The following is a 24,888-nucleotide window of genomic DNA, read 5'->3' as shown; positions in this document are numbered from 1 at the left end:
GTAAACAGTCCAAGAGCTAAAGAAGCAGAAAACATTGACTGAAATGTCGTGGCTCTCTGCTTTTTAATCGATCTGTATTCATATGAAGTTAGGTTTTATTAGTTTAAATAATGTCATCTGGACCTAAAACACCTAAAACAAGTATCAGTGTTTGTGTGGAGAAACGTTCAACTTGTCATAAAAGAAACTAGTCGAGTGATAAATCGTGTTCGGCTAATGGAAGATGGTTTTGATATCCGTCTACATCAGGAGAATATTGGACGCTGCCCCCAGAGGCCAGTTCGGCGACATGTGATACCCGATGGGGTCTGAGATCGTGTGTGTGATACCCAGGGAGGAAATTAAATCAAACCATTAAAATAAAACATAAAAAATAGGAGGAGACACTTTTTCCACCTTATTTTGAACTTTTATTAAAAGTGGTCTTAGGTTTAATCTTCCTCTTCCTCCTCCTCTTCATCCTGGTTGATCTGGAAGTAGCGCAGCTCGTAGCTCTCCTTGGTGTTGGCCACGACTCTCAACCAGTCCCTGAGGTTGTTCTTTTTCAGATACTTCTTGGTCAGATATTTCAAGTACCTGAAAGAGAACAGAGGGGTATAATAATGTTTAATATACAATACATTTTCACAATCTATTCAATTGGGAATGGGCTAATTTTTTACCTCAGATGCACTAAAGTCAGGATTTTGTTTTGTTTTTAAATATTTGACACAATAATTGAAGATAAGGTGAAGTAGCCGAGTACAGAAACGCAAAGTTATCTCTCAAACTACAGAGACTGAGTGTACGATGATAAACTCTGACCAGGGTGTTCGTAGGCCATCAGTTTCAAGTTGGTCCTCTTGATCGTATAGTTTTCGATTTATACTACCCACATCAACAAACCAAATACTACAAAAAACGTCTTGTTTGTAGTATTATTACGGTACCAATATCTGATTCACTGAGAAGAACTACAGCAAATGGAGAAATGACAAACTGTGCATGCTGCCAAAACAACTTTTAACTCCTGATGGAATGTTTGAAACTTAGCTAAATGTATCAAGATCAATAACGTAATATTGTATCACATTTATAGCTTTGTAAGCTATAAAATTCAGATTATTAAAATGGCAGACACCGTTAAAATATCTTCTTAAACTTAATTTATTTATTTATTTATTTTTAAATAGCACAGCTTTGATAAATGTTTGACAAAAGCTGTGTTTTATTTTGTGTGTAACTTCATTTTATTCCCCACTGTTGTCGACTGACAATCTCTTGATTTAATTTTTGTCCTTTAAACTCCATTTATTCTTTGTTAGGCAGTTATAATTTTTGTAAGTAAAGATTTATACAAATAAAGTTTATTATATGCATTACTAGTAGATACCCGAGTACCAACATCCTACTGGTAAATATGAAGTGGTCCATGTAAGAATCAAAATGGTAGCGTCACCCTCTGGTGGTGGTGTTCCCAACTTGTGTATCTGTGCTATGTGGAGTGAGAAAATAGCCGAACACAGCTTTTTCCATTACGTAACAAACCACAAATATTTCACAGCCACATGTGAAGTCTCGGAGGGTTTGTGTACTCAGCTGACATTTTGGGCAGCATCACTATTATTTGTAATAAAAAATCTTTGTTTGGTGTCTTTTTATTTTTGTCTGTTACATAACTGTTGTGGATACGTCAATGATATTAAACAAAAAGGACTTTTTAAATTACTTAAAAATACTTCAATTTTTTCAGTGAAGCTTTGCCTTCTCCTCTCTTATATACAAAACTGCACTTTTTACACCCAAGCATGTTTGTGGCCCAGTAGCGAGCACTGCACAGAACAGTGGTTGAGAATTTCAAATGTGACTGATTAGTTAAAAAAAAAAGAAAAGTACTACTTCAACTGATGAAACATAACTAACTGACAGCCATGAGTTGCAGCTTATTTTGTACCTCTTAGAGAAGGGAACTTCAGAGTTCACAGCAATTTTGCTCTTGCTCCTCTCGATGGAAACCACTCCACCTCCGAGGTTTCCAGCTTTGCCGTTCACCTTGATGCGCTCCTGCAGGTACTGCTCCTGTAGTTGCAGAGAAAACAACAAGTCACACACTGACAGTAGAAACTGCCACGTAACAGCGTATTCAGACTACCTTAAACGGAATAAGATCATACTCAGAATAAAGGCTGCTGCACACTAGAGGATAATCGGGCTGATTTTAGACCCGATTTGTCCCTTCCGACAACCGCGGGACGTTCATGACTGGAGGTCAGTGTGGCATTCTTTTAGGCCCAATCCCATTTCACCCCTTGGCCCTTCGTTTTGCACGTTCACGTGTAGGGGTAGGTTGTCCCAATACCTGTTGGTACCGAGGGCTAGGGCTAAGGGGTGGGGCCTTATACCAAGTTGGGAGAGAGATCCACAAATGTATTTTCTCCATTAATACTCCAAAAAATCTTAGTTTAATATCATTCCAATGTATTATGGTCACTTTTTTCACAACAACCTTAAAAAAAAGGATCGTGAGCGTGCTAGAGTTAGCATACTAGCAACCCTTTATTTGCATGATAATCCCGTCTTTTCACATAATGTCATGTCGCATCGCAGCCTGATTAAAAACGCATGCTATGTAAAACAAGTAGTTAGCCCAGCAAACGTGAACAAAGCTGAGCCCAAACATCATTTAACCTTTTTTGTCCTAACCCAGCTTGACGGGCCCAAGTTGTGTATTCAGTTTTCACAGCAATATGCAACATTGAAATGCAGCTGGTACCAACTGCTTGACGACGCGTGCCCTGGGTTTGAATGTGAGCAAGTAGTTAGAGGTGATGTTGGCTTGAGAACTCAGACTATACTCTGTAACATGTAAACAGAAATATGAATGGAATATTCTAATAGCAACTCATGTTACCATAAATCTGGGTAATGTCTTATTCAGAATAAAGTCAGAAGATTGATATCCATGTATACACAATAGTTGATATTCATATCCATTTATAGAATTTGTACAGTGATGGATTTAAAGACTTATGTTTATAAGGGTTGTTTTAGTTGACATCTTGTTAGTTGCCATATAAACTACACTGGATTATAGTTTGATCGTGATGAACTGACTGAACATCACCTCCAGTGACTCAGGAAGGATCCCACTGATGTGACAGCAGTGTTAAACACTGGGCTTGTGTCTGACAGCTGCTGTTTACTGATCAACAAGCTGTCACTCTCTGTGGGGCCTTCAGGTCTGAGACCACTACCACATTCAGGTGAATGGGAAAGTGGCCTCTTACTTTTATGACTCTCCTGTCATGTCTGAACTGCTATACTCACAAAGTTGGCAGCGTCCATGATGCCATCTTCCACAGGGTGAGTGCAGTCCAGGGTGAACTTCAGGATCTGCTTCTTCCTCTTTCCACCCTGTTTCTTGACCACCTGTCTTTTCTGGTACGAGTGAAACATGCAAAGTGATTAAAACTCACAGAAACGACCATCACATCATGTGACTTCAACAGAACACGTTAAATTAATTTGCAAATAACGTAGAGAGCTCATAACTGTGAATCTGCATGTGTATTTTCACTAATGACACTGCGCAGATTGACAGATGGATAGACAGACAGATAAAGAGATATAGATAAATAGACAGAAAGAGAGGTAGATATACAGATAGAGGGATAGATATAGACAAATAGATAGAGATTGAAAGATATATGTATAGACATATATACAGATGGTTCAAAAGGTTTTATTTGTCATATATAGTCCTGCACAATGACACTTTTACTTTGCCTTCTGCTACAAACACCGTGCTTTAAGAGTTATAGGAAAAATATAAATATGTGCAGTGAAACATCAGTAATGCATTGGATCGATAGATAAAGAGATAGACAGATATATGTATAGATAGACTTCCTCTTTCCACCCTGTTTCTTGACCACCTGTCTTTTCTGGTACGACTGGTTTTACTAACCTGCATGTTGGTTATTAAAACTCCCTCAAAACGACCATCACATCACACGTGACTTCAAATCGACAAGTTAACTTTGTTCGTATAACAACTTTAATACTAATAAGTGAACTCCTAACTGTGCATCTGCCCGTTTAATCCCCCATAACACTTTGCGACATGCAGCACACGGCTAACCGCAGCTAGCTAGCGTTAGCACGGGGAGCTAGCCCCAACGTGGTGCTCGTCGACAGAGTAAACAAGGCGAAACTACGCGTTCAACCCGCCACCGACACGAACAGTAGTGATCGTAGGTGGAACCGAATCGTGCGGATGTGGAAGAGAAGCTGAAATACACCGTGTGAGGAGGTTTATTCGACCGTGTGTCTACTCACCGGCGGGGCCATGGCTGACACGTTCAGCTAAAAGGAAGGGGGAAGGTTGCGCAGGAGGTTTAATACCGCGCCGCCAAATCGATCGAGCGAGCGCTCTCTCATCGAGTTATCTGGGATCGACTAGGAAGCGGCTCAAGTGACAGGTAAGCGAAGTAGCGTAGTTTAACGCGGTTTACGGGCTACACGCGTGGATTTAGACGCAATTTTCAAATAACAAAATTCACTGGTGTCTCAGGCAGTGTTAATAACAGGACAACAACTTTCTAAATGTTTTATTTTCTGACAAATTGCTGCCAAAACAGTCATTAATCAACCTGAAGCTAATTAAGCTAATTTATTTAACCACATAAATTAGCTTCTATTTTAAGATTCAACAGATTGTTATTGTTTGTGTACAAATACAATAAAATAATGTGAGGACTTTAGAAGCCTAATCTCAAACGCCCACAAATGAAGGCTTTAAAGTAAAAACTCATTGTAACTAAGAAATACGTAAAATAAAACATAAAATGTTAAGATGTATATAAGCTTTAATAAATGGAAACAATAAGAATCATGTACCACACTAATATGTGCCAAGTCATCTCCATGACAACTAGATAGATAGATAGATAGATAGATAGATAGATAGACAGATAGACAGACAGATAGATTGATTGATTGACGACAGCATGATAATAATATAATAATAGTAATAGCTTAGTAATACTACAGTAGCAGTTATGTAGTGATAAAATATGTATTTATGAGTCACATCACATTATATATTATACACACTATGTCAGGAATGTGAAATTATTACAAAGTAATCACTTTCAGTTCTTTACTCTCGAGTTATTATGGACAATACATCTTTTGTTTTATAGTAGTGAAATTAACGTCATTGTTTTTATGCATCACAACCAAACGTTTAATTTATGTAGCACTTTGCCAACACACTTTACAAAGTGCTTGAAAACAATCCTTTATATGACAAGTTGAAAGCATTCCTGTTAACGTATTACAGTAAGTACACTGCTGTGGTGTCCACCCCCTGCCCTCCATTCACTCTGCTATGATGTCCAAGACTTAATAGCAGACATTAGTGACAGGACAACTGTATTCGCAGTAATACAAAAAGTATGGGACAGCAATATTAAATGTCCCTCTCGCTCTCTGGCAACACTTGGGGGCTGGCATTAGGTGGGTGCTGTCAGCTGCCTGGCAGCGGGACCCCACCAGCCTACTATTGAAGAGTTTCTGCATTGCTGTCATTCCTGCTGGGGGTAGCTGATAGCACCACTGAAAGGTAAGACAGTGGCTCTCTGCTTTCTCCACACTGACATACTGCATTTACAGTAAGTTTTGTTAGAATTTTCAGTGTGGATAATGTTTGTGATGTTATTTTCTTGCCATCTGTGGACTATGTGTTGTCGCTGAGGGTCTTGACCACGTATCACACATCTGAGAAGGTAAATGAAAAAGAAAAAAGTTCCTCTTGTTTATTTCGGATAATATATGACTCTTTTGATCAAAGTGTTTCATGTCATGTCGGCTTAGCCTCTCTTCTATTTGGACTGTAATTCAACACCATGCTGAGGATTCATTGTTTAGTGATGGGATGATGTGGCCTTTTAAAAAAACGTCAATCACTTGACACACGCTGACAGTCTTTAAATATTCACACACTGTGTTTACAGATGGCCGGAGGAATCTTCACCAGTTTGGATCATCAGTATAACGTGGACTGTACGAGCGTCCACCCCCTCATGTGTCACCTGTGCCACGAGCAGTACCAGTCCCCGTGTCTGCTGGACTGCTACCACATCTTCTGTGCCCGCTGCCTGCGAGGCCGGACCAGTGACAACCGTCTCAGCTGCCCCCTCTGTGGGTAAGGAATAGCACTGAGAGGTTGATGAGGAACCATTTAGGCTGCATGTAAGTTATAAATCATGAGAGCAATGGAAACGTCTTGAATTCTGGACAATTTAAGCCTAAAAACATTTCCTTATATGTTCAAACTATAGACTCCATAAAGATGGCCGACTTGTTTCCACTTCTTTCCACTATGCAGAAATGAAGCTAAAATATCCCAGAAACCAACGCTGCACACTCGGAGCCAGACTCTGCTGAGCATTAGTGATCAGGGGATGAAACCGAGGTCGTGAGGTCCAGTTGATACACATGCTCGACCAATCACCAATCAGTCTCAGCTGTCAACCATGACGTCTCACCCCCTTTTTATATAACATCAAATAACTCATTAGAACCAAACTTACCAGAAACATGAGACCTTGAACATACTGTATATTAGTGTGATAAGAACTACCTAAAATTACAGAAACCATAATTGAGAAAGAAACTATTTAATGTGTACTTTGATTTATTTCTAGTTAGGTCCATGTCCTATTCATTAACATGGAGGAGGCAGGATTTACCACCTATACTGCAGCCAGCCACCAGGTGCTTTGGTTTTACATTTGGGGAGCTGTCATGTTGTCTGTTTTTACGTGCAGTCTATGACTCATAATAAGTTAAAGAAAAAAACACAGTGTTTAGTCTGAGTCTTGATATCTCACCTGAAATATGGAGGTCAGAGGTCAAGGATTGACTGTTATTGGTGGAAAATTGACCTCCCACAGCTTGTACTGTATCATGATGACATTGGTGATCTCAAATTGCTCAAGCGTGACTCAGCAGTTTAAATTCCTGGAGTAAAATAATATTTTTCTTCATGCACGAGGCCATAGTCTTCCCTCAGGCCCCAGTCTTGGGCAGCGTGGCTCAAAGGGATTTGTTCCACTTAAGGTGATTAGTAGATTGGTTCGGTTCATGCGGTAGATTTTGGGGGAGAATCCAATTGGTTTGAGAGAGAGTCAAGTCACTGTGTTTCTGCTCAGTGACCCTCTGCTGGCCTGGCGTGGGCAGGGCAGCACTGAGTGGCTCTAACAGCTGCAGGGTCATCCCGTGTCTCTGATTTAGCCCTTGGCCTCAACACCACTAAGACCGGTCGCACAGCAAACAAAGCGTTCTGGCATTTGCCACCGGTGCCAGCAGCTTATGGCAATCAAAAGCAGTCACATGATACCAATCTATTTCATCCCCTATTAAGGAGGGACTCGTGATCTTACAGTCACCTTCAGGTCTGCGGTAATAACTGTCACCCATCGAAACACATAGGGATGTAATTGACCTCTAATGCACGATGTTAAACCTGAAATATTTTCTGCTGCATCAGATGTGACTTGAACTAGATTTTGTGGATTCTCTTGTGTGTGTGTGTACGACAAGAAAGTGAAAATGTGCTGTCACTACATTTTTCTCAGTTGTTCATATCAAGTTTCTTAGATATGGTGATGTCCTCTGAAGACATTATGTTTTTGTCCCTGTCCGTTTATTTGTTATCAAGATTATATAAAAAACTGCTGGATGGATTTCCAGGAAACTTGGTGGAAGGATGGGACATGAGCAAAGAAAACATTGATTTAATTCTGGTGCGGATCTAGACTAAGGGGGATCCTGTAGTTTTCTTTCTTTATCACTGTGAAATCTGGTATTTTCACAGATTTCTCATTGAATAATTCATGGATCTTGATGATAAAACCATACATGTTTAGGGGACTGATATCTATGAGAATGTGAAATTTGATGCTAATCAAACTAAAAATCTGAATTTAACAGATTTAAATGTAGTTTCGTAGGGTGGTTATTATTAACCTATCATCCTTCTGCAATGGAGATTCTGATTTCATGATCTGCATTGTTTTGTTGGCTTAGCTTTAAGGCTTCATTGAATTTAGGGGGACTGTAAGTGGAGGCATGCAGCTCTTCTGAATGTGTCAGTAGACGGAGACTTCAGACTGAGAACTGCTTAAACACTCCCTGAGCTTCTGGGTTCAGATTCTGCTAAAACACAGAGATGTCTTCTCAAAATACTGTTTTTCGTCTGAGGATATGTTTGATTCTTTTCCCACTTCCACAGGTTTAAGCATTAGCTGCATTCTTAAACTGAATCATAAATTATTCAGACAAACTACGACTGATCCTCAGGCGACCTCCCCGTCTGCCTCACAGCTACTTCATGTTCACCTGTGTTGAGGTTTTCTATATGGAAATAATCCAGTGGGCACAGAGCCGCTGAGCTCTGTAGTCCGGGGCTCAGGCTCCAGGGGCCCGTTGCCTGGCAGCTACTATTTCTATCAGGAGCTACAGCCCCGCTAACAGCTGCTCTCTCAAGAACCGTGTAATCTAGGAATTCACTACTGTGCTATTAGTAGAACACAATAGATCCACGTTGCTATGAAAACTAGATAAAACACACACAGTGGGGGGGTATCAGTACAGCTGAAACACAGTTAGACAAACAGCTAATTTAAATCTCTTTGGAAACTGATATCTTTGGATGTAGTTCAATCAAACAAGGAATCTGAGGATCATGCCACCCTTGAAAACTTTTATTTTGGTCCACATGTTCAATCTCCACAAGAAATTTTGTACATATCATTAAAGCAAAAGTTACCAAAAGATAAATAAAGCGTGTAGACCCAAAACAGTTTAGGCTGAAACAAAACCTTTTATACTCAGAATTAAATTGACTAAGCTGTATGTTTATGATTCAAATATATCCATCTCAGTTTTGTATTCATCACCTTGTTTATAAACATACTTTGAACTTGCAAAGTGAGCTACGTGTTTTTAGCACCCGATTATATTTACAGGGCCACATCTTTTTTAAATATTTGACCTCACCCTTGTTTTCTTAAACCTTTTCCCCTGAGCTCATATAGGCTCTCTAGAAAGATTCAAACAAGTTCTTGGAAAGAATTGATAGTTAAAGCAGTCTGAGCTTTTATTTACACCAACACGATAATAAACTTTTCCCATAAATCCACACAAACACCCATTTTTTTTAGTCTGCTCACAGAGAAATACAAATTCCGGGTTTTCTGACAACTAATTATGCAGATTAGAGCAGAAAATTTGTCTTTTAAACCTAAACGCAAACCTTATCTGCCGTCTTTCAACATCTGCCAAATCAAAGAGCAGAGCTAAAGTATCAATTACGATATCGCTTTATTGAGACAATCTCATGCTCGCAGGTGAATAAGAAGATTACTTTGGTCACACAGTGTGTGGTCCGCTGAAAGAAAAGAAGCCTTTTTTAAAAAAATCAGAGGTGAGGACAGAGCGCCATCTTCTGGGATGATACGAGAATGCAAATAAACACCTTTATCAACAGCTTCCCTGTGTAATTGTACAAATTAGGTTACTGATGTGTTTTTTAAATTATTTTCACATAAATATGCATTCGGGGTAACTTACAATTCCCTTAACTGCTCTATAAACAACAACCTCTCAGCCCGTATGTAAATTAAACTTAAAGTGTATGAAAATGACAGAAAATATGGAGTAAGATAATTACACAAGGTTTCTATCAAGACGTCGTCTAACGACTTGTTTAGTCCATTCAGTGAGTGCTGTCTGTTGACTTCTCTTCCTGGTATCCCTCCGTCATCATGCCGTTCAGACCGAGATCTTCATTCTGCTCAAACGTGCGAGTGTACCGCTCATAAGTCATCTCAGGATCAGGATCAGGGGCGTACACGTTCTGCATGTAGCTGTTCCCTGCCGGGTCGTCCAGGATGAGGTGGACGTCCCTTCTCACCGCGATAACATCCTCTATCTTCTCTCCGAACTCGGCCAGCTTCCGCATCCGATCGGAGGCCACGCTGTCGCCGCAGATGAAGGGGTTTTTGGAGACGATCAGGTCCTTGATGTCTTTTAGCAGCCCCTCCAGGGTGGTGAACTTCCCGCCGAGAGCGGCCATCCCCAGCTCAAAGTCCAGCTCCGGGATGAGGACGAAGCACGTCTCCGACTTGAGCAGGTCTCGGCTCATGTCTGAGGGGTCGGTGATGTGCAGGGTGATCTTGGTGCCCTGATCCTCCGTGGCGCCACCCGACTTCACCTCATTGGTCCGGTGGCCGCAGCTGTCGCAGTTGGTGGCCATGATGATGACCTCCTTGAAGTGAGGGATCTGGACGAGCTTCATGTTGGTGGAGGCGGGCGCGTTGCATTCTGGGCAGTTGGTGTTGAAGACCAGAACCTCGTTTCTCATGGTGTCCAGGTCGCTGCCTGCTGGCTCCTCGTCCAGGTCGTCATCGGCCCTGATTCCCAGCTGCATCTCCTGCTGCATCGTCCGCTTGAACAAGGACAAGGTGAGGGCCTCATCCTTCTGAGGGGCCCGCGGGTTCTCCACAAAACTGTTGCCGGACGGGTCCTCGATCACCAGAGTGAACTCACTCTCGACATCTTTCAGCTTCACCAGCTTCTGGATGAACTCGTCTATCTTCTCGGCCACCTCGGGGTGATCGGCCCGCCTGACAGCTTGGTCCTGCTCCAGCCCTGCGACTGCTCGGTCCAACAGCCCCTCGATGGTGGACAGGGAGCCCTTCTGGGTGAAGGGGGGGATTTCAAAATCCAGCTCGGGGATCCTGGTGGTGGCGGAGTCCGCCTTCACCACCTCCCGGTCCAGGTCCTTCTTGGTTCGCACCTTGAGGCTGTAGCACACGCCCTGGTCCTGGATCCGGCCTGCGGACTGGATCTCGGTGTTGGACCAGTTGCAGTGGTCGCAGCGGAAGGAGCTGACGATGACCTCTTTGAAGAAGGGGATCCGGGTGAGCAGCAGGCGGGTCGAGCCGTTCTCGTAGCAGTTCATACACAGACTCTCGATCTCGGTGGGCTGCCAGTCCTCGTCATCGGCGCTGAGGTCTTTGAAGACGCTGCCGCCTCGCACGCTCTCCTCGGAGATCACAGACATTGTCACGCGTCGAGTTTAAACGTTTCGCTTCAGAAGAAACTGTTCACCTGCGCTGTGGAGTTGTTGTTCCGGAACTTTCTAGATGTCGAAGCTTCAGCAGCTGCGCACGTTCGAGTAGATCGTGTTGTGTGTCACAACTTCCGCGTCTTCTTCTTCGGGGACAGTGGGGCGGCCTGGGAAGTCGTCGCTGCTGCCCCCCTCTGCTTGGTCAGGGTACTGCATAAAAATGAACAGTATTTTACGCGATTAAATGATTTAAAAAATAAAAAAGTATTATATCTAACATATTATACGATCATACAGAGTTGTAAATTATAAAATGTGTAATATCAAACATAATGGAGTTTCTCCCTCAGAAAGAAATCACACAGGGTTTTAAATTATTAAAATAATTACAATATTATACAGTCACACAGGGTTTTATATAATACAAAAATTTATATTATCTAACATATTTCCAATCACACAGGGTTTTAAATGATAAAACATGTATAGCTACACTATAGAGTTTTTTGTTTTTGTATTTAATGTATTGTCATAGATTTTAGGACAATTATTCCTCTCACCTGGATTGAGGGTGAATTAGTTGAGCGGGTCTCAGTTTACAAATACCTGGAAGTGGAACTGTATAATTAATGAATTATTTGAGGGGTATTCATTAATGTATTGACTTTATAGGATGTGTTCCTTTGATGATTTCTTTGATTTTTCACAGTTAATGGCTTTGCTGTTTCAATTTTGCTTTTTTAATTTGGACAATTTTGAGGCCCTGTAGATTTGTCCTCTACTGGGGAGCTTGCACAATTATGAGACAGAGACAGAGACATATATTTGCTCTTGGTTGTTGTTTAAATTCCTCTTGTGAAAATCAAATATTTTGATTTTAGGAAAAATTCCCTGGATTTATATTCAGGAACTTTGTAGCAAAGTTGGTTAGATGTATGGAGACGTTTTTGTTTCTCAAACTTGAGGTCTGTCACTGTCTTTAAAAACAATTACTGCACATTATTGTCTTGTTATTGAGTTTTTTTGTATATTTTAAATGGCACAAACATCATTAGTTTCTCTTATTGTCATTTTGACACAGATATCCATCCATAGTAAAAGGGAATAATGCCCTCCCACCTGAAGACCGTCTGCTCAGGTTTCTTGTTGACAACAATGCAGACACAGAGGAGACAGTCCCGTGTGCCAACTGTGACCAGGAAAGTAACAAAAAGGTACTAATACACTGTTGTGTGTAAATGTTTAGTGACATAACGGCATCAAAGAACAAATAGACAAGATACAGACATTAGATACAACTTATGTTATATGAAAGCTTAACCAAGGAATGTTGGCGACTCACAGTAACAGAAATATCAGATATATTAAATTTTTGTTTGTAAAGAAATAAAACAAACCTGAAAACAGACCTTTTTATTTTTGTTTCTGTACAGGAAGCAGGGCTGATGTACTTCTGTAATACCTGCAGCCAGCCACTGTGCGGCGACTGCAAGGAGCTGACTCACAAGGCCAGAATGTTTTCCCATCATGAGATTGTCACCTTGGCCAAACGCACTAAAGCCAAACACAGGAAGTGCTGTGAGTGTCACCTGCACTTTACTCCTGAAGAGTTACAGGCCAGACAGGTTTTATTACACCAGTGGTAGAATGTTTGTCAGGAGAACTGTTGTCCCACCTGTTCTCTGCTTGAACCTCCTGTCTGGCTGCATGTCTATCATATTCTACTCAAGTGTCTTAGTTTTATATTCGTTCAGTTACTTAAATCCTTTGGGCTGAAGTTAAAAAGGCATCTGTGTCTCTGCAGCTCTCCACGAGGAGCCGTACATCCTCTTCTCAACAGAGAACAAGTCAATGCTTTGTATCAAGTGCTTCAGAGACATGCAAGTGTGAGTGAATCCACCACATACATCACTTATATAGTCTGTCTCCTCTCCTCTCCTCTATTCTCCTCCACCGTCTGACAATGACTTGTCGCTTGTTTACCGCAGGGAGAGTCGGACTCACTGCATTGATATTGAAACAGCCTACATGCAGGGCTGTGAGATGTTGGACCAGGCTGTGCTGGTGAGAGAGTCCTGTCTGTTCATCTACACTGGCATTGTGCAATGCAGCATAGGTCTATGCAAAATTAGTTTAGCTCATCGAAGGGCAATTTAAATATAGTTTTTCAATATAACACTTCAAACATTTTATAATTGAATAGAGATACATGCAAATTACGTTTGGGGAGATTCTATGTGTGGGTTAGGATTAGGGGTTTGAATACAACAAATATTTTACTCTTAACGTTTTCTATCAGCTCAAGAGAAATAAACTGAACACGTGATTATATGGCAGGAAAAAACGACCCCCCATAAAGATATTCAAATCTGCTAGATAAAGATATTTTTTGGGGAACTGCATCAAATTGCAATCACCAATAAATACAAGCCCTGTAAATATGCATGGTTTAATGAATTCAAGATCTGTTCATTAGTCTCTGACAAATTAATGAAAATATTAAAAATAACATATGTTTCGATGTTAAAAAAGTGAAAATAAAATCCTGCATCTGTTCCTTAATCTCACCACAATGTAATAAGTTCTTCTCGTACTCAGGCTCCATTCCTCCACTAAGCAAATCGGTTTCATAGTTTTTGCATAATCCTGCTGACAAATGAAGCAACAAACAGACACGTGGTGAAAACATAATCTCCTCGGTGGATGTGATTAAAGAGAATCCACGAGAGAAACGTAGAAAAAGCCGATTAACACAACAAGAAAACATAACAACCTAATTAAAAACATCATTGATCGAGTCCTAAGATGCAGGAGAAGCTGTAATGAAGTCAGAACAGGTAGATTTTAAGTCTGATGACATATGAATGTGAGTTAAGTTTCCCACAGTGACTGACGCTGACAGTGAGCCACCTCCCCCCCCCCTCTTGCTCTGCAGGTGGTGAAGGAGCTGCAGACTTCAGCCCGGGAGGCGATCGTCCTGCTGAGATCAATGATCGGAGAAGTGTGTCTAAATGTGGAGGAAGAAGAGAACGCGATCTGCAGTCTCTTCAACAGTCTGCAGGTTGTACAACGATCCTGATGTGATGGATACAGAATATATGTCCCTCAAATATTCATTGACTCCCAACCACCACATTTATTTAAATCGACAGCTGGATTCCAGACTTACATACATCATATTCTTCTTTGAACATATGCTAATACATCAACAGTATGTTTTCATTGAGACTATAGGCAGCTATCAACAGCAAGCTACATTAAAAATAATGTCTAAATATCTAAATTCTGTCTCTCTCCATTTATCGCCGTTGAATTCTGACCTCTTGATTGTAAAGACGTAAAAATTCTTCCTGTGGAGAAACAGGTCGTTCACTTCTCCTCGTCTTCGTGCAGCTACACGTGTTCGATGCCGACGTGTTCAGTCAGTTTGAATTCAGTGCAGGCATTTCTTTTTCTTTTCAATCAATGCTGGTTTCCAATGGCCTTGAACACTACATGAGATGTGTGTATAAATACACTGCTTCTCACACTCCTGACCAATACAGGAGCTGACATTAGCATTTCAAACAGCGTCTGATGTTGCATTTACAAATACATTTCAACTGCCCATTGGAATTCCAGGCGGATTACCTGCTGTTTTAAGGTTCTTTGAGGATTCTGGTGCTCATTATATATAACATACAAATCCATAAGTACATATTCCTCACCACAGAAACTTCAATTTGTTATACAACACAAAAATACATCAAATGAAAAAACAAACCAATAAAATCACCGGTAGCAGCCGTCATTAATATCATCACAGTCAAAGCAGACTGTGAGTTGCTCCTCTAATTCCTTTCTACTTTGCTTTATGAGAGAATTGCACGTATCAATATCAAACTCAAAATAGTATGCATATATAAGTTCTTATTTTTATTTTATTGTCTACTGTGAATACACACAACACACTCAAACGCTCGCTAGAATCTATTTGTAGTATCTATTCGGCACGTGGCTCAGTCTGACTGTAGTGGGCAGTTAAGTTGCTCCTTTCTCCAGCATTAGCACAGTTTGGCCACTGGGTGTCTCTGTGAACCTTCCTCCGAGGGACAATCCAAGAGACAGAGCAAACACCACACTGTGCAATTCACACCTACTTTTTTTCCACTATCTTGAAAATTCTTCAGGCGTTAAGAACTCAAGGCCGTTTTCACAGCAGTGTCAGGAATAAAAGAGGCTGTTTTCTCTGTTTCTCTCCTGACAGGAAAAACTAGCAGAGAGGAAGAAGATTCTGCTGAAAGCAGCTCAGAGGTAAAATGAAATATACAAAGATTTACACGTGGCAACAAAAAATGTGCTTTTTTGTTGCCACAAACCTCAATAGTTACTAAATTGAATGCTATAATGCTGCTATCACCGGGACACTTCAAACGTTTTCCTTTTTTATTATGGTGCTGCATTGTACTCTGGGTGATGAATAGCTGCTGCCTGCTTCCCCTGAAATAATCTTGCTCTCCAACAAACATGTTTTCTTGGGGGATTTTCATTTCGACAAAGTGTGATGCTGAATTAGAAACACTTGAGCGGGATCACAGTTTTCAAGGACACGGCGGCAGCTTGTACCTGGGTCCTGTCAGTGAAAATGAAGTCAAGTGAAAAGAACTGGTAATTATAGACTTACACTGTCAACAGCAGCAACATGGATGCAATATGTAGATTCCCTCCGTGTTGCATCAAAACAGCACATTCTCCACCAACTGTAGGACCTGCAGTGGCCATTACTGTCATGTCAAACCTTCTCCAAGTCTTTCTGATGTAGCTGTTTACGTTTGCAGCCACAAGACTGTAAAGTGATAAATAATGAAGAAATTACCTTTTATTGACAGCCTCACAAAACCATTAATTTAATGCTAAAATAATTAAATAATTAAATGTGCAACATCCCTTGAGGGATCATTAAAGTTTGATTTACTGTCATCCACCATTGGCAACTAATTAGTCGTTAAGAACAAATTATTGCACATCAGTTACATTTCATGGAAGATTAATGAGGAACCAGTGTGGGATAGATACACATGCAGATGTTTTATCATTGCGGTGAAGTCAGTTGGATATTCACTTAGGGACCATCAATAAGTTCCTGTTTCAATTGTGTGATTCTTAGAAATATTACTGTTCATGTAAAATATCAGATGCACTAAATTCTAATAAAACTAACTTTGTGCTGTTTGTCTATGGCAGAGTCCTGCACCAGGTTGCGGGATAAAATATATATTCATATAGATTCACAGGTACTGGCACGAGTATAAATGTAAATAAACATGAGCAGGTTAACCGGTTGAGAACTGAAGAAGTTTGTTTCTGCAGAAAACAGAAGTTACAATGATTACAAATCGAAATCAGCTTATATGAAACCTAATCAGCTGATTTGGAGTCTAACATGGAGGCTATAGTAATTTTTTGATGGTCCCTAAGTGAAAGCCCAGTGATCCAGAGTGAGATAGTTTCTACAGTTTTCTATGAGGCTCCCATTTCCAGATAACAACAATCTCACATGCAAGAAATAAACGAGAACCATTTAGGAGCACTTTATCTTTTCACTGTGCGTTCCGTGTGATACGTGTGCACGATTGAATCAGAACAATTTAGTGCGTGTGAGTGAGTGAGTGTATCGAGTTGCACTCTGTGGGGATCTTTAATGAGATTTCTTTTGTGCCCATGGTCCTCCATCTCTCACTCGTTGCCTGGAAGCCGTCCAGTGGCTTGGTTCCCGGAAGGGCTTTAAAGGCTATTTATGTCAGGCCCTGTGTGTCCGGCCCTGTGTCTCCCTGCTTATGTGTTTGTTACGCGAGAAGACGGATAGATTAGCTTCTGGAAATATGGAGTGGATGGGTTGTTCTGCAGCTGCACCTCCTGAACTGAATCCCCTGTGGAGTTGGACACGCGTGGAGCTGACGGTGTAGCGTTACATGTTCATGTGTTCTGTGTTCGTGTGTTTGCAGTCAACACGAGGAGAAGGAGAAAGCACTGAAGGAGCAACTGTCACATCTTACTGCGCTTTTACCAACCCTCCAGGTAGAGTCACATAAAGACCTTATAATAAACTAGAAAGGCATCAGAGTGCACACCTGCCCCAAGGCCCAACAGTCGCCCTGAATTCAATCAAGCTGCACGAATTTCACTCTCTGATATCAAAGATAACAGTTCCAGAAATATGGTGGATTTGTTTTTAAAGGGTGAAAATGTTGAAAAACAGCCTCCTGCAATGAAAATGACAAATTCCTGGATACACACCAAAATTAAATGGGTTTTTATTGTATTTTATAATCTTATTGTGTTTTTTTTATATGTAAAATCTTAATCTGACCAGAGAAAAGTTGTGGAGTATTATTGGTAGATGGTCTTTTTTATAAAGCGCTTTACAGTAAAGTGTTTAACCATTCACCCCATTCACACACACACATTCATACAGGACATCTATGGGCAGTACTTTTTCTATGAGGGGTAATTTTGAGGTTCAGTATCTTGTCCTCAGACACTTCAGCGAAGTGGGAAAGACTGGGATCGAACTGCCGAGCGTCGAGAATACAGCTGATTATATTCATCCACAGCAACGACAATAGTGTTGGGGGCCCCCCAGGTCCCTTTCGCCTGGGGCCCTTAAAGTCCTTTGATATGCCCCTGAGCATAACATAGCATGTGGATCATAACATTGTAAAGCTAAAGCAAAGTGAAGTAAAGCAGTAAAGTATCTCAAAACTGTCGTAGAGTAAGTGTATATAGTTACTTTCCACTACTTCTTTACTTTGTGTAGTTTATTGTGGGATGAATTAAATCCGATTTGATATCAGTGTTAATCCATCATGGTGTCAGTTAATCACTGACACCATGTGTTAATCTGTTAATCTGTGATGTGTTCAGGTTCATCTCGTCACGTGTTCGGCCTTCCTCAGCTCGGCCAACAGGTTTGAGTTTCTGGACATGGGCTACGTGAGTACAGCGGGAAGTGGAGGAACGTAAACCAAGAACTGCGTGTATTATAATAATTACATAATGTAAATAGTGTTTTTTAAATAGTAAATAGTGTTTTTTAAATTCTAACAGAATCACTGCACAATAGATAAGGAGAAAAGGAGAATTCAAATAACAAAACCCATCATTTAGACTGAATATTGTAACCAAAAACAAATGAATTTAAGTGTTGAAGGGTTTGTAGTTTGTAGTTTGTTCTGAAGAAGTTGGTAGAGAGAGACATCACATATCAGCTGGACTGAATTGGTCTCTAAGTGGAGTCTGTCTGTCACGCCTCAGCGAGGTGGAGCGGGTCACTGACTCACACCCGCGGGTTCTTGCTTCCACAGCAGCTAATGGAGCGGCTGAAGAGGATCGTGAAGCTCCCTCATCGCCTGAAGCCGGTTCAGAGCAGCAAAGTGAGTGTTCCCGCGGCGCTGGAGGAGGTTACACTCAGAGTGGGATCCACAGAAGTCGCCTGATCAGTTGTGTCACTAGTTCCCAACTGTTTCACCAGATTTTCAGCTCTGAGGCTCGAAAGCCCAGAACCATGATTTTCTGTATTTTGTCTTTTCTTTTCCTCATTTCTCGAGTTTAATAGCATAAGAAATGATATGAGAGATGTGCTGTACTGGAAGAGAATTCCACTGACTTCACTGTATGGTCTAACCCTTCATGAATGATTCTGAGATGTACAGTAAGTGCACATTTTCAACCTGTTTTCACAGAAGACTAAACGACTTGCTCTCTGTCCGTCTTCCTCCAGATCAACACAGACTACAGGAGCGAGTTCGCCCGCTGCCTGGAGCCCTTGCTGCTGCTGGGACCGCGCTGCCCCGCCTCTGTGGCCGGATCTATAAGTGTTGCAGCAAGGTGAGATGAGTTTATCATTAATGTGGTGACTAATTGATCCTTTCCTTCTGCGATGTGCCCGGATGTCACCACAACATCCTCTGGACTCTTCCAAGGAATTAGAAACGTCCTGGGCGGAACATTTCACACTTGTTTGGCATCCAAACGCTAGATCCCCCGCAAATGGTTTACAACTACAGATGGTAGACAGCGATGAGTGCAGTGAGAGGAGAGGAGGCGCCACGCTGAGTCCCACTATGGCAGTTATCCTGTCTGTCAGTCTGTCTGTACACTGGGACGTTTACGAAAGTCACCTTGTGGCACAGGGGCTGGCAAGGAGGCCGTTGATCCTGTTTTAGAAAGGACATACAAGTCGTGGATAGAGATGCTTTCTGTTTGCCGTCTTGAAGAGAAGTTATATCGAATTTGCTTGTAATCTGAGGTAAATAAAAACCTTTAAACATTGCAAAAAACGTCTTTTAACTCACTTAAGTCCTTTAACAGTTGAGTGAAATCATGAGGAAACACAATATTTATTTGACGACCTATCACAATAAAGGTTTCCACGTACGCCCCCATCTCCCTTGACCAGTATTTTTTTCCACATCATCACCCACGAGTGTCAGCATACTGACAACTCTCCTCTCCAACTTGTTTAGTGCTCTGCCAGTGCCAGTGCAAGACGCAGAGAGGGCAGGAATTGGTGGCCGGGGGGCTGGCCCTATTTTTATCGTAATTTCACAGAACTCTCTGGGAATGCGTCTGGAGCGGTTATGGGCCGCTGTGTTCCAGGCCACTGATGTCACGGCTTTAGTGCGGGCAAAGACTTTAATTGGCGTCACTGGTGGGAGGACAGGGGCCGGGTGACAGAGGGTGACGTGTGTGTAGCGGCAGAACGAGAGGAATACTTGTTATAGACAGGTTGCATCAACATTACAGAGGGACGGAGAAAGAGGCTGCCACAGGTGAGTGGATGTGGATGTTACTCTTTTTTAGATCTTTGCAGTCTATTCTCTTATGTAGTGCAGTTTGCACATTCAATACATTTAGCTTTTCCAGTTGCATGTCTTGAGATATTTCTCATTGGGATAAAGGTTTGAGGAAAGGTGTTTTATCAGATGTGCTATCAGAGGTTGGATTTCTACTCTTTTTGGGCAAATTTCTGTTTAATCCTGAGGAAACATAAGAGGAAAACATGACTGTAGTTACATGAGATGCTTGACTTCACAGTTTGTCCACTTCAGGAGGAGGAAACAGGCTTCTCCTCACCGTATGGTCGTTCAGAAAACCGCCCACATGGTGTGTAGTCTATTATTGGGCTCAACTGAACATCTTGTAGTGTCTGATACATCCTCATTCGCCGTCTGAAAGCTTCCTCCACCACTTATCAGCCATTAATGCAGGATGCAGAGCGGGCAGCGTCTGGTGGACGGCCAGCTGGCTGACTGCAATTTTATCATAATTTCACAGAATAGAAGTTGTGCCGGGTTCTTTCATGCAGCCGACGCTGCTGCTGCTGCTGCTTAAATTGGCTGTGCGGGGACACAGAGGACAAAATTCACAAATTATATGGAGAGGGATGTTTTCACGACTCGACTGTGGGAAAATAGATTCAGGGCCGTTTGGGACAGGTTCTGTAAGAGCCCAGATAAATGCAAGTTTATCTAAAAGGCTGCTTTTGTGCTAGATACACATTTGAACACGCTTCTTGAAGGTGACAGGGGAGATGTGAGTGATCAGAGGGACACTCATGGCACTTGACACATGGAGTAAGAATATTTAATGTTTTCAAATTTTATATTTACTTTTTCTTTTCAAATCTGAATTTCCTTGAACAGATCCCTCACTTGGATTTAAAGTAAAATAGAAACTTGGAGAATTTGGAAATACTTTTCGTGTTCAGGCAATATTTACTTTATTATGTAGAGATAAAAACTACCACCAAGGTTGAGCTTGACAGAAGCACTTAGCTGAAGCTTAGCAGCTCACGGCCAAGGAGTAGAGATGTTGCATCAACATTATTTTTGTTTACTGAGAAAAAGTCTTTGAGGCCCTGATACAAAATCTGATAAAGATCAAGCAGAAAACACGTTTAATTTGATTTGAAATAGAGAAAGTTAACAAAGTTATATAAATCTTCGATGTACTTAAAGGTAATATGTGACATTCAATAATAGAAACCTAGGATCTGTTTTTTTGCAGACAGTGAGCACACAATTCCCCACTGACAGCAGCAGAAAGCTCAGGAAGCAACAGAATAGACTCAAAACAATATGAATATTGCACTGTAGGATCTCAGTGTTTTGATCTGTGCATGGAGCAGAGCTGTTCATATACAATCTATGCAGCCTTGTGTAGAATTTATTCTACATGAACCTTTAATCCTCCTGTGGTTTAACAGACAGAGCTCAGCTACAGGTTATATAAAGCTGACGCCAAAACAAAGGTCATAACATGTTCAAAGCACAGTTACAAATGTGAGAAGTAAAGGCTTTGATTCTTTGATTCCTCACCTCAGGCTCCAGTCGCCTCTCTCCATGTCCTGCCGCTCCCCGTCTCTCAGTGAGATGCCTCTGGGCTCGGTGTTGGGGCGAAGGCCGACATCTCATCGCAACATCTGCACCAAGGTCCTCCTGGCCGAGGGACGGGAGACGCCCTTCACTGAGCACTGTCGCAACTACGAGAACACCTACAGGGTGAGAGCTCTGAGTGTGCACTTCACCTGGCATCTGTACACGGATCAAGTCTCTTTAATATCATGTCTTATATAGTATCAACGTGTGCATGTTTACAGACTCTCCAGACGGAGATCCAGAATCTAAAGGACCAGGTCCAGGAGCTGCACCGGGACCTGACCAAGCACCACTCCATCATAAACACAGATACAATGGGCGAGGTCCTGGACAGGTCGCTGCACATCGACAGCCAGATCACTGCCCAGTACTCCACTGTGGAAACTGTGAGGGTCGTGTTTGAAGAGGTGCGTCCGGTGGAACCTCCATGTTTTGACCTTTACCGTTACTCTGCCTCCACCAGACACAAACACGTTTCTACAGTTCTCCAAACTTCGCACTAACTAGTTTTACCTACCGCTAAAAATGCAGGTTGCTGACGATGCAGAGAGAAACAAAGACAAAGTAGTAAATATCAAAGTCTCCCTCAAGTCGACCGACTGCAGTTCATCTATTTTACTTCATGAGCTTATTCATGTTTTCTTCTCAGATCTGGGAGGAAACTTTTCAGCGGGTCACTAACGAGCAGGAGATCTATGAAGGTTCGTCCTCAGCAGCGACAACGAGGAGAACAACCAACTGTTGCTCATTTTGTTGACTGTTTAAACATCATTTTCTTTGTGCGCTGACTCCAGCTCAGCTTCTGGACCTGATGCAGCTGAAGCAGGAGAACTTCTACTTAACCACCATCGCCAAACAGATCAGCCCCTACATCTTATCCATCGCCAAGGTCAAAGAGAGACTGGAGCCCAGGTGCTGAGTTCACAGGGTGTTTGTCCATCTGCTGCCAAACCAGTTGATTCATGACACATGACTGAAATCCCTCTTGCCTCCACCATTTGATAGGAAGCACCACTGTATGAATCATTAGTGTGTATAATAACCGAAAGGATACAACAACAGAAATGTGTAGTTTCGTCATTATCATAAACACGGGCAATGTAGATTAATCAGTTTAGCAGCGTATAAGTATTACGCTGAGAAAATGGTCTCCAAATAACTTTTTTTAAATGAAAATACATATTTGTGACCTGTCTTCCAAATACTGAGAGAGAGATTAAAACATTGTTAGATTTGTTCTTTTTGTATCAGCCTTGTTTTTAACACCTCTGACAACTTAAGAAAATAACACATTTTTGAAATATGTTTTCCAGGTTTCAGGAGCCCAAGGAGCAACATGACGACCGCACAGAAACGATGCTGAAAATCTACGAAGACAGCTCGATAACCAAGGAAAGTCACGACAGGTATCAACACACGCCGAGTGCAACTGTAGTTTCTCCACGTGTAAACTAAAGCCTTGTCTTAGACGGAATTATAACTCTGAAGAAATAGAGTTATGAGGATTTTGATTGTTCTGTGATCTGGGCCAGACTGAAAACTTTTTTAAAGACAGGGAGGGAGAAGAAGTTAGAAAACAGCTGCAACTACAATACCTAGGAAGATGTGGGATAATGACAACAACACCCCAGATGTTACCAGTTGACCTCTGTGTTGACCCTGCTCCTCGTTTGTTCTCGCCGACAGTGACAACCAGGCGTGTGTCGCCGACCAAGACAGAGACAAGAACCACCGTCCACTGATCCTGGAATCAGGGGACAGCTCCGTCAAGACCGATCATCCAGGCAGGCCGAGGGGGGGGCCCACGGAGACGTCCAGCCACAATGAGATGCCTTCATAAACACCGTGTCATTTGATTTCTCACCCTCCCACCCCCCTCTCCCTCCCCTCTCCCCGGCCCTGTGGAGCAATGGACCTTAATTCAGCTGCAACGAGCCCAGGATGGTATGTGACTTCTTCGCCTGTCCAGATACTGGGCGTCACGTTTCCTCAGCAGCTGCCAACGGCTCCAAAGTGACGGCAACTGTGAGCGTACACACGCGGAGGTCAAGGAGTCGCAGCTGTCACACGGAAAGAAGCCTCCTCGCTCTGAGCGGGCGGAGATAACGATATCGGAAACACTGCGTTGACGTTATTTTAAAAAACCACGGACGGCTGTAATGAGAGAATAATCTTACTTCTCCAGACTGTTTGTGTTGGGACTGTTAAAATGATGAAGTGTGCCGAAGGTGTGACCGATCGCTCCCTTTTGTCTTTTTATCTACAGTGGGTGTAGAATTGCTTTTTGCAGTATCTGTTTCTTTGCATAAAACATTTCCTTTTGGTGACTGAAGCCTCGTGATGAATGACCGATTCCCTGCAGTTGAGCCGGTGTTGATGGCACCGATGGAGCAGTGCAAGCGATGATGTGTTTGTCATTCCGGGTGTGGGTGGGCAGAGGGTCACGTATTGATTTGTTTCATGGGTATCATCTCATGCATTTAAGTCTCCTGCAAAATGAGGCAGGATGGTGAGGCGGGGAGAGGGGGTGGTTCTTTTTTCACTGCAGTTTCTACATCGTCATACAAAAGATAAAAAAAATTGATTTGCAGACGTGTGCGGATGTTGGCCTTCACCTCAAAACTCCAATTTTTTTTATTTTTTTTTAGACCTGTGCTCAATATCCCAGCCGAGCGAGGAGCTGCTGCTGCAGGAGATATATTCCTCTTGGTTCGCCTCTTAAATCGACTGCAGCATGCTGTAAGGCGTTTGCCCTGCAGGACATCAGCAGGTAGCTCTCCTACTTCCCCCTCTCTTTTCTCCCCTGTAGGCTTTTCCTTAATTAATCTTGTTAGTTTTAAAATAGAATCCGTGTAAAAAATAACAGCAAGAGGGTGGGACGTAAAGATGTTTACGGTTCCACTGCAAAAGGAAGGGGGATCTCCAAATTAAATCAATTCTCTCTTTTTTTTGTGATAGGACTTTTTTATTCTGCCAAAAAAAAAAAACGTCTTGGAGAAACACACACAGGAGCGTTTCAAGGTGAACATCCCCACCCCCACACACACATGCTACAGAGGCAGGGACGGCCCCTATTCTCAGCGCAGGTAAGGATAATAACGAGCAGGCAGACTGATGGCTTCAGAAAACACGAGGGGGAGGTTATTTGCATCACGCTGCCGGAGTTAAAGTGGGCTCGGTTCAGAGCTGCAGCTTCACGGGACATATCGGGGTCACGGCGGCCTTAAGGAACAGTGGCGCTCTGCGGAGGAGTCAGAGGTGCGGATTCATTAAAAATACATTTGTGACAGCAGAGTAACAAATGGCCGTGCCTGTGCGTTTGGTCCTGTACACCGTCCCCGTGGTCATTCA

The 24,888-nt window shown here is 42.1% G+C and overlaps 3 protein-coding genes across 11 annotated transcripts; 1 reads left to right on the top strand and 2 right to left on the bottom strand.

Annotated features, from left to right (window-relative positions):
• Nucleotides 1-387: 387 nt before the first annotated feature.
• rpl22 (ribosomal protein L22) lies at nt 388-4,421 on the bottom strand. The gene is made up of 4 exons (XM_035151569.1): nt 4,318-4,421; nt 3,307-3,417; nt 1,934-2,058; nt 388-576 (listed from the first exon to the last, which is right to left on the bottom strand). The coding sequence occupies exons 1-4, from the start codon at nt 4,327-4,329 to the stop codon at nt 432-434; spliced, it is 393 nt and encodes a 130-aa protein (XP_035007460.1). The 5' UTR covers nt 4,330-4,421; the 3' UTR covers nt 388-431.
• Nucleotides 4,090-23,864, top strand: rnf207a (ring finger protein 207a). 9 transcript variants are annotated; one of them, XM_035151559.2, is made up of 20 exons: nt 4,090-4,460; nt 5,500-5,605; nt 5,738-5,768; nt 5,997-6,187; nt 12,201-12,333; nt 12,553-12,697; nt 12,924-13,005; nt 13,108-13,183; nt 14,055-14,180; nt 15,366-15,412; nt 17,104-17,176; nt 18,023-18,091; nt 18,463-18,531; nt 18,879-18,985; nt 21,483-21,660; nt 21,759-21,944; nt 22,187-22,238; nt 22,332-22,449; nt 22,851-22,943; nt 23,224-23,864. In XM_035151559.2, the coding sequence occupies exons 4-20, from the start codon at nt 5,997-5,999 to the stop codon at nt 23,375-23,377; spliced, it is 1,899 nt and encodes a 632-aa protein (XP_035007450.2). In that variant the 5' UTR covers nt 4,090-4,460; nt 5,500-5,605; nt 5,738-5,768; the 3' UTR covers nt 23,378-23,864. The 9 variants fall into 9 exon arrangements, with proteins under 9 accessions (XP_035007450.2, XP_035007451.2, XP_035007455.2 ...); XM_035151560.2 differs by lacking the exon at nt 5,738-5,768; XM_035151564.2 differs by lacking the exons at nt 4,090-4,460; nt 5,500-5,605 and having other exon boundaries at nt 5,616-5,768; nt 12,201-12,322; nt 12,557-12,697.
• zpr1 (ZPR1 zinc finger) lies at nt 9,464-11,113 on the bottom strand. The gene has a single exon (XM_035151568.2). The coding sequence runs from the start codon at nt 11,111-11,113 to the stop codon at nt 9,764-9,766; it is 1,350 nt and encodes a 449-aa protein (XP_035007459.1). The 3' UTR covers nt 9,464-9,763.
• Nucleotides 23,865-24,888: the final 1,024 nt, after the last annotated feature.

This window comes from Hippoglossus stenolepis, chromosome 3, assembly GCF_022539355.2.
Source record: "Hippoglossus stenolepis isolate QCI-W04-F060 chromosome 3, HSTE1.2, whole genome shotgun sequence".
Lineage (NCBI taxonomy): Eukaryota > Metazoa > Chordata > Actinopteri > Pleuronectiformes > Pleuronectidae > Hippoglossus > Hippoglossus stenolepis.
Note: the sequence above shows the minus strand (reverse complement) of the source record. Positions and strands in the feature narration are given on the sequence as shown.

Bases quoted from the DNA above. Each gene is read 5' to 3' on its own strand.
- zpr1 (XM_035151568.2), bottom strand. From the start codon at position 11,113: ATGTCTGTGATCTCCGAGGAGAGCGTGCGAGGCGGCAGCGTCTTCAAA.
- rpl22 (XM_035151569.1), bottom strand. The intron at 2,059-3,306 runs GTGAGTATAGCA...CTGCAACTACAG, and splicing joins TCATGGACGCTGCCAACTTT to GAGCAGTACCTGCAGGAGCG. The intron at 577-1,933 runs GTACAAAATAAG...GTTCTCTTTCAG, and splicing joins GAAGTTCCCTTCTCTAAGAG to GTACTTGAAATATCTGACCA.
- rnf207a (XM_035151560.2), top strand. From the start codon at position 5,997: ATGGCCGGAGGAATCTTCACCAGTTTGGATCATCAGTATAACGTGGAC. The intron at 12,698-12,923 runs GTGAGTGTCACC...GTGTCTCTGCAG, and splicing joins AGCCAAACACAGGAAGTGCT to CTCTCCACGAGGAGCCGTAC. The intron at 21,661-21,758 runs GTGAGAGCTCTG...GCATGTTTACAG, and splicing joins ACTACGAGAACACCTACAGG to ACTCTCCAGACGGAGATCCA.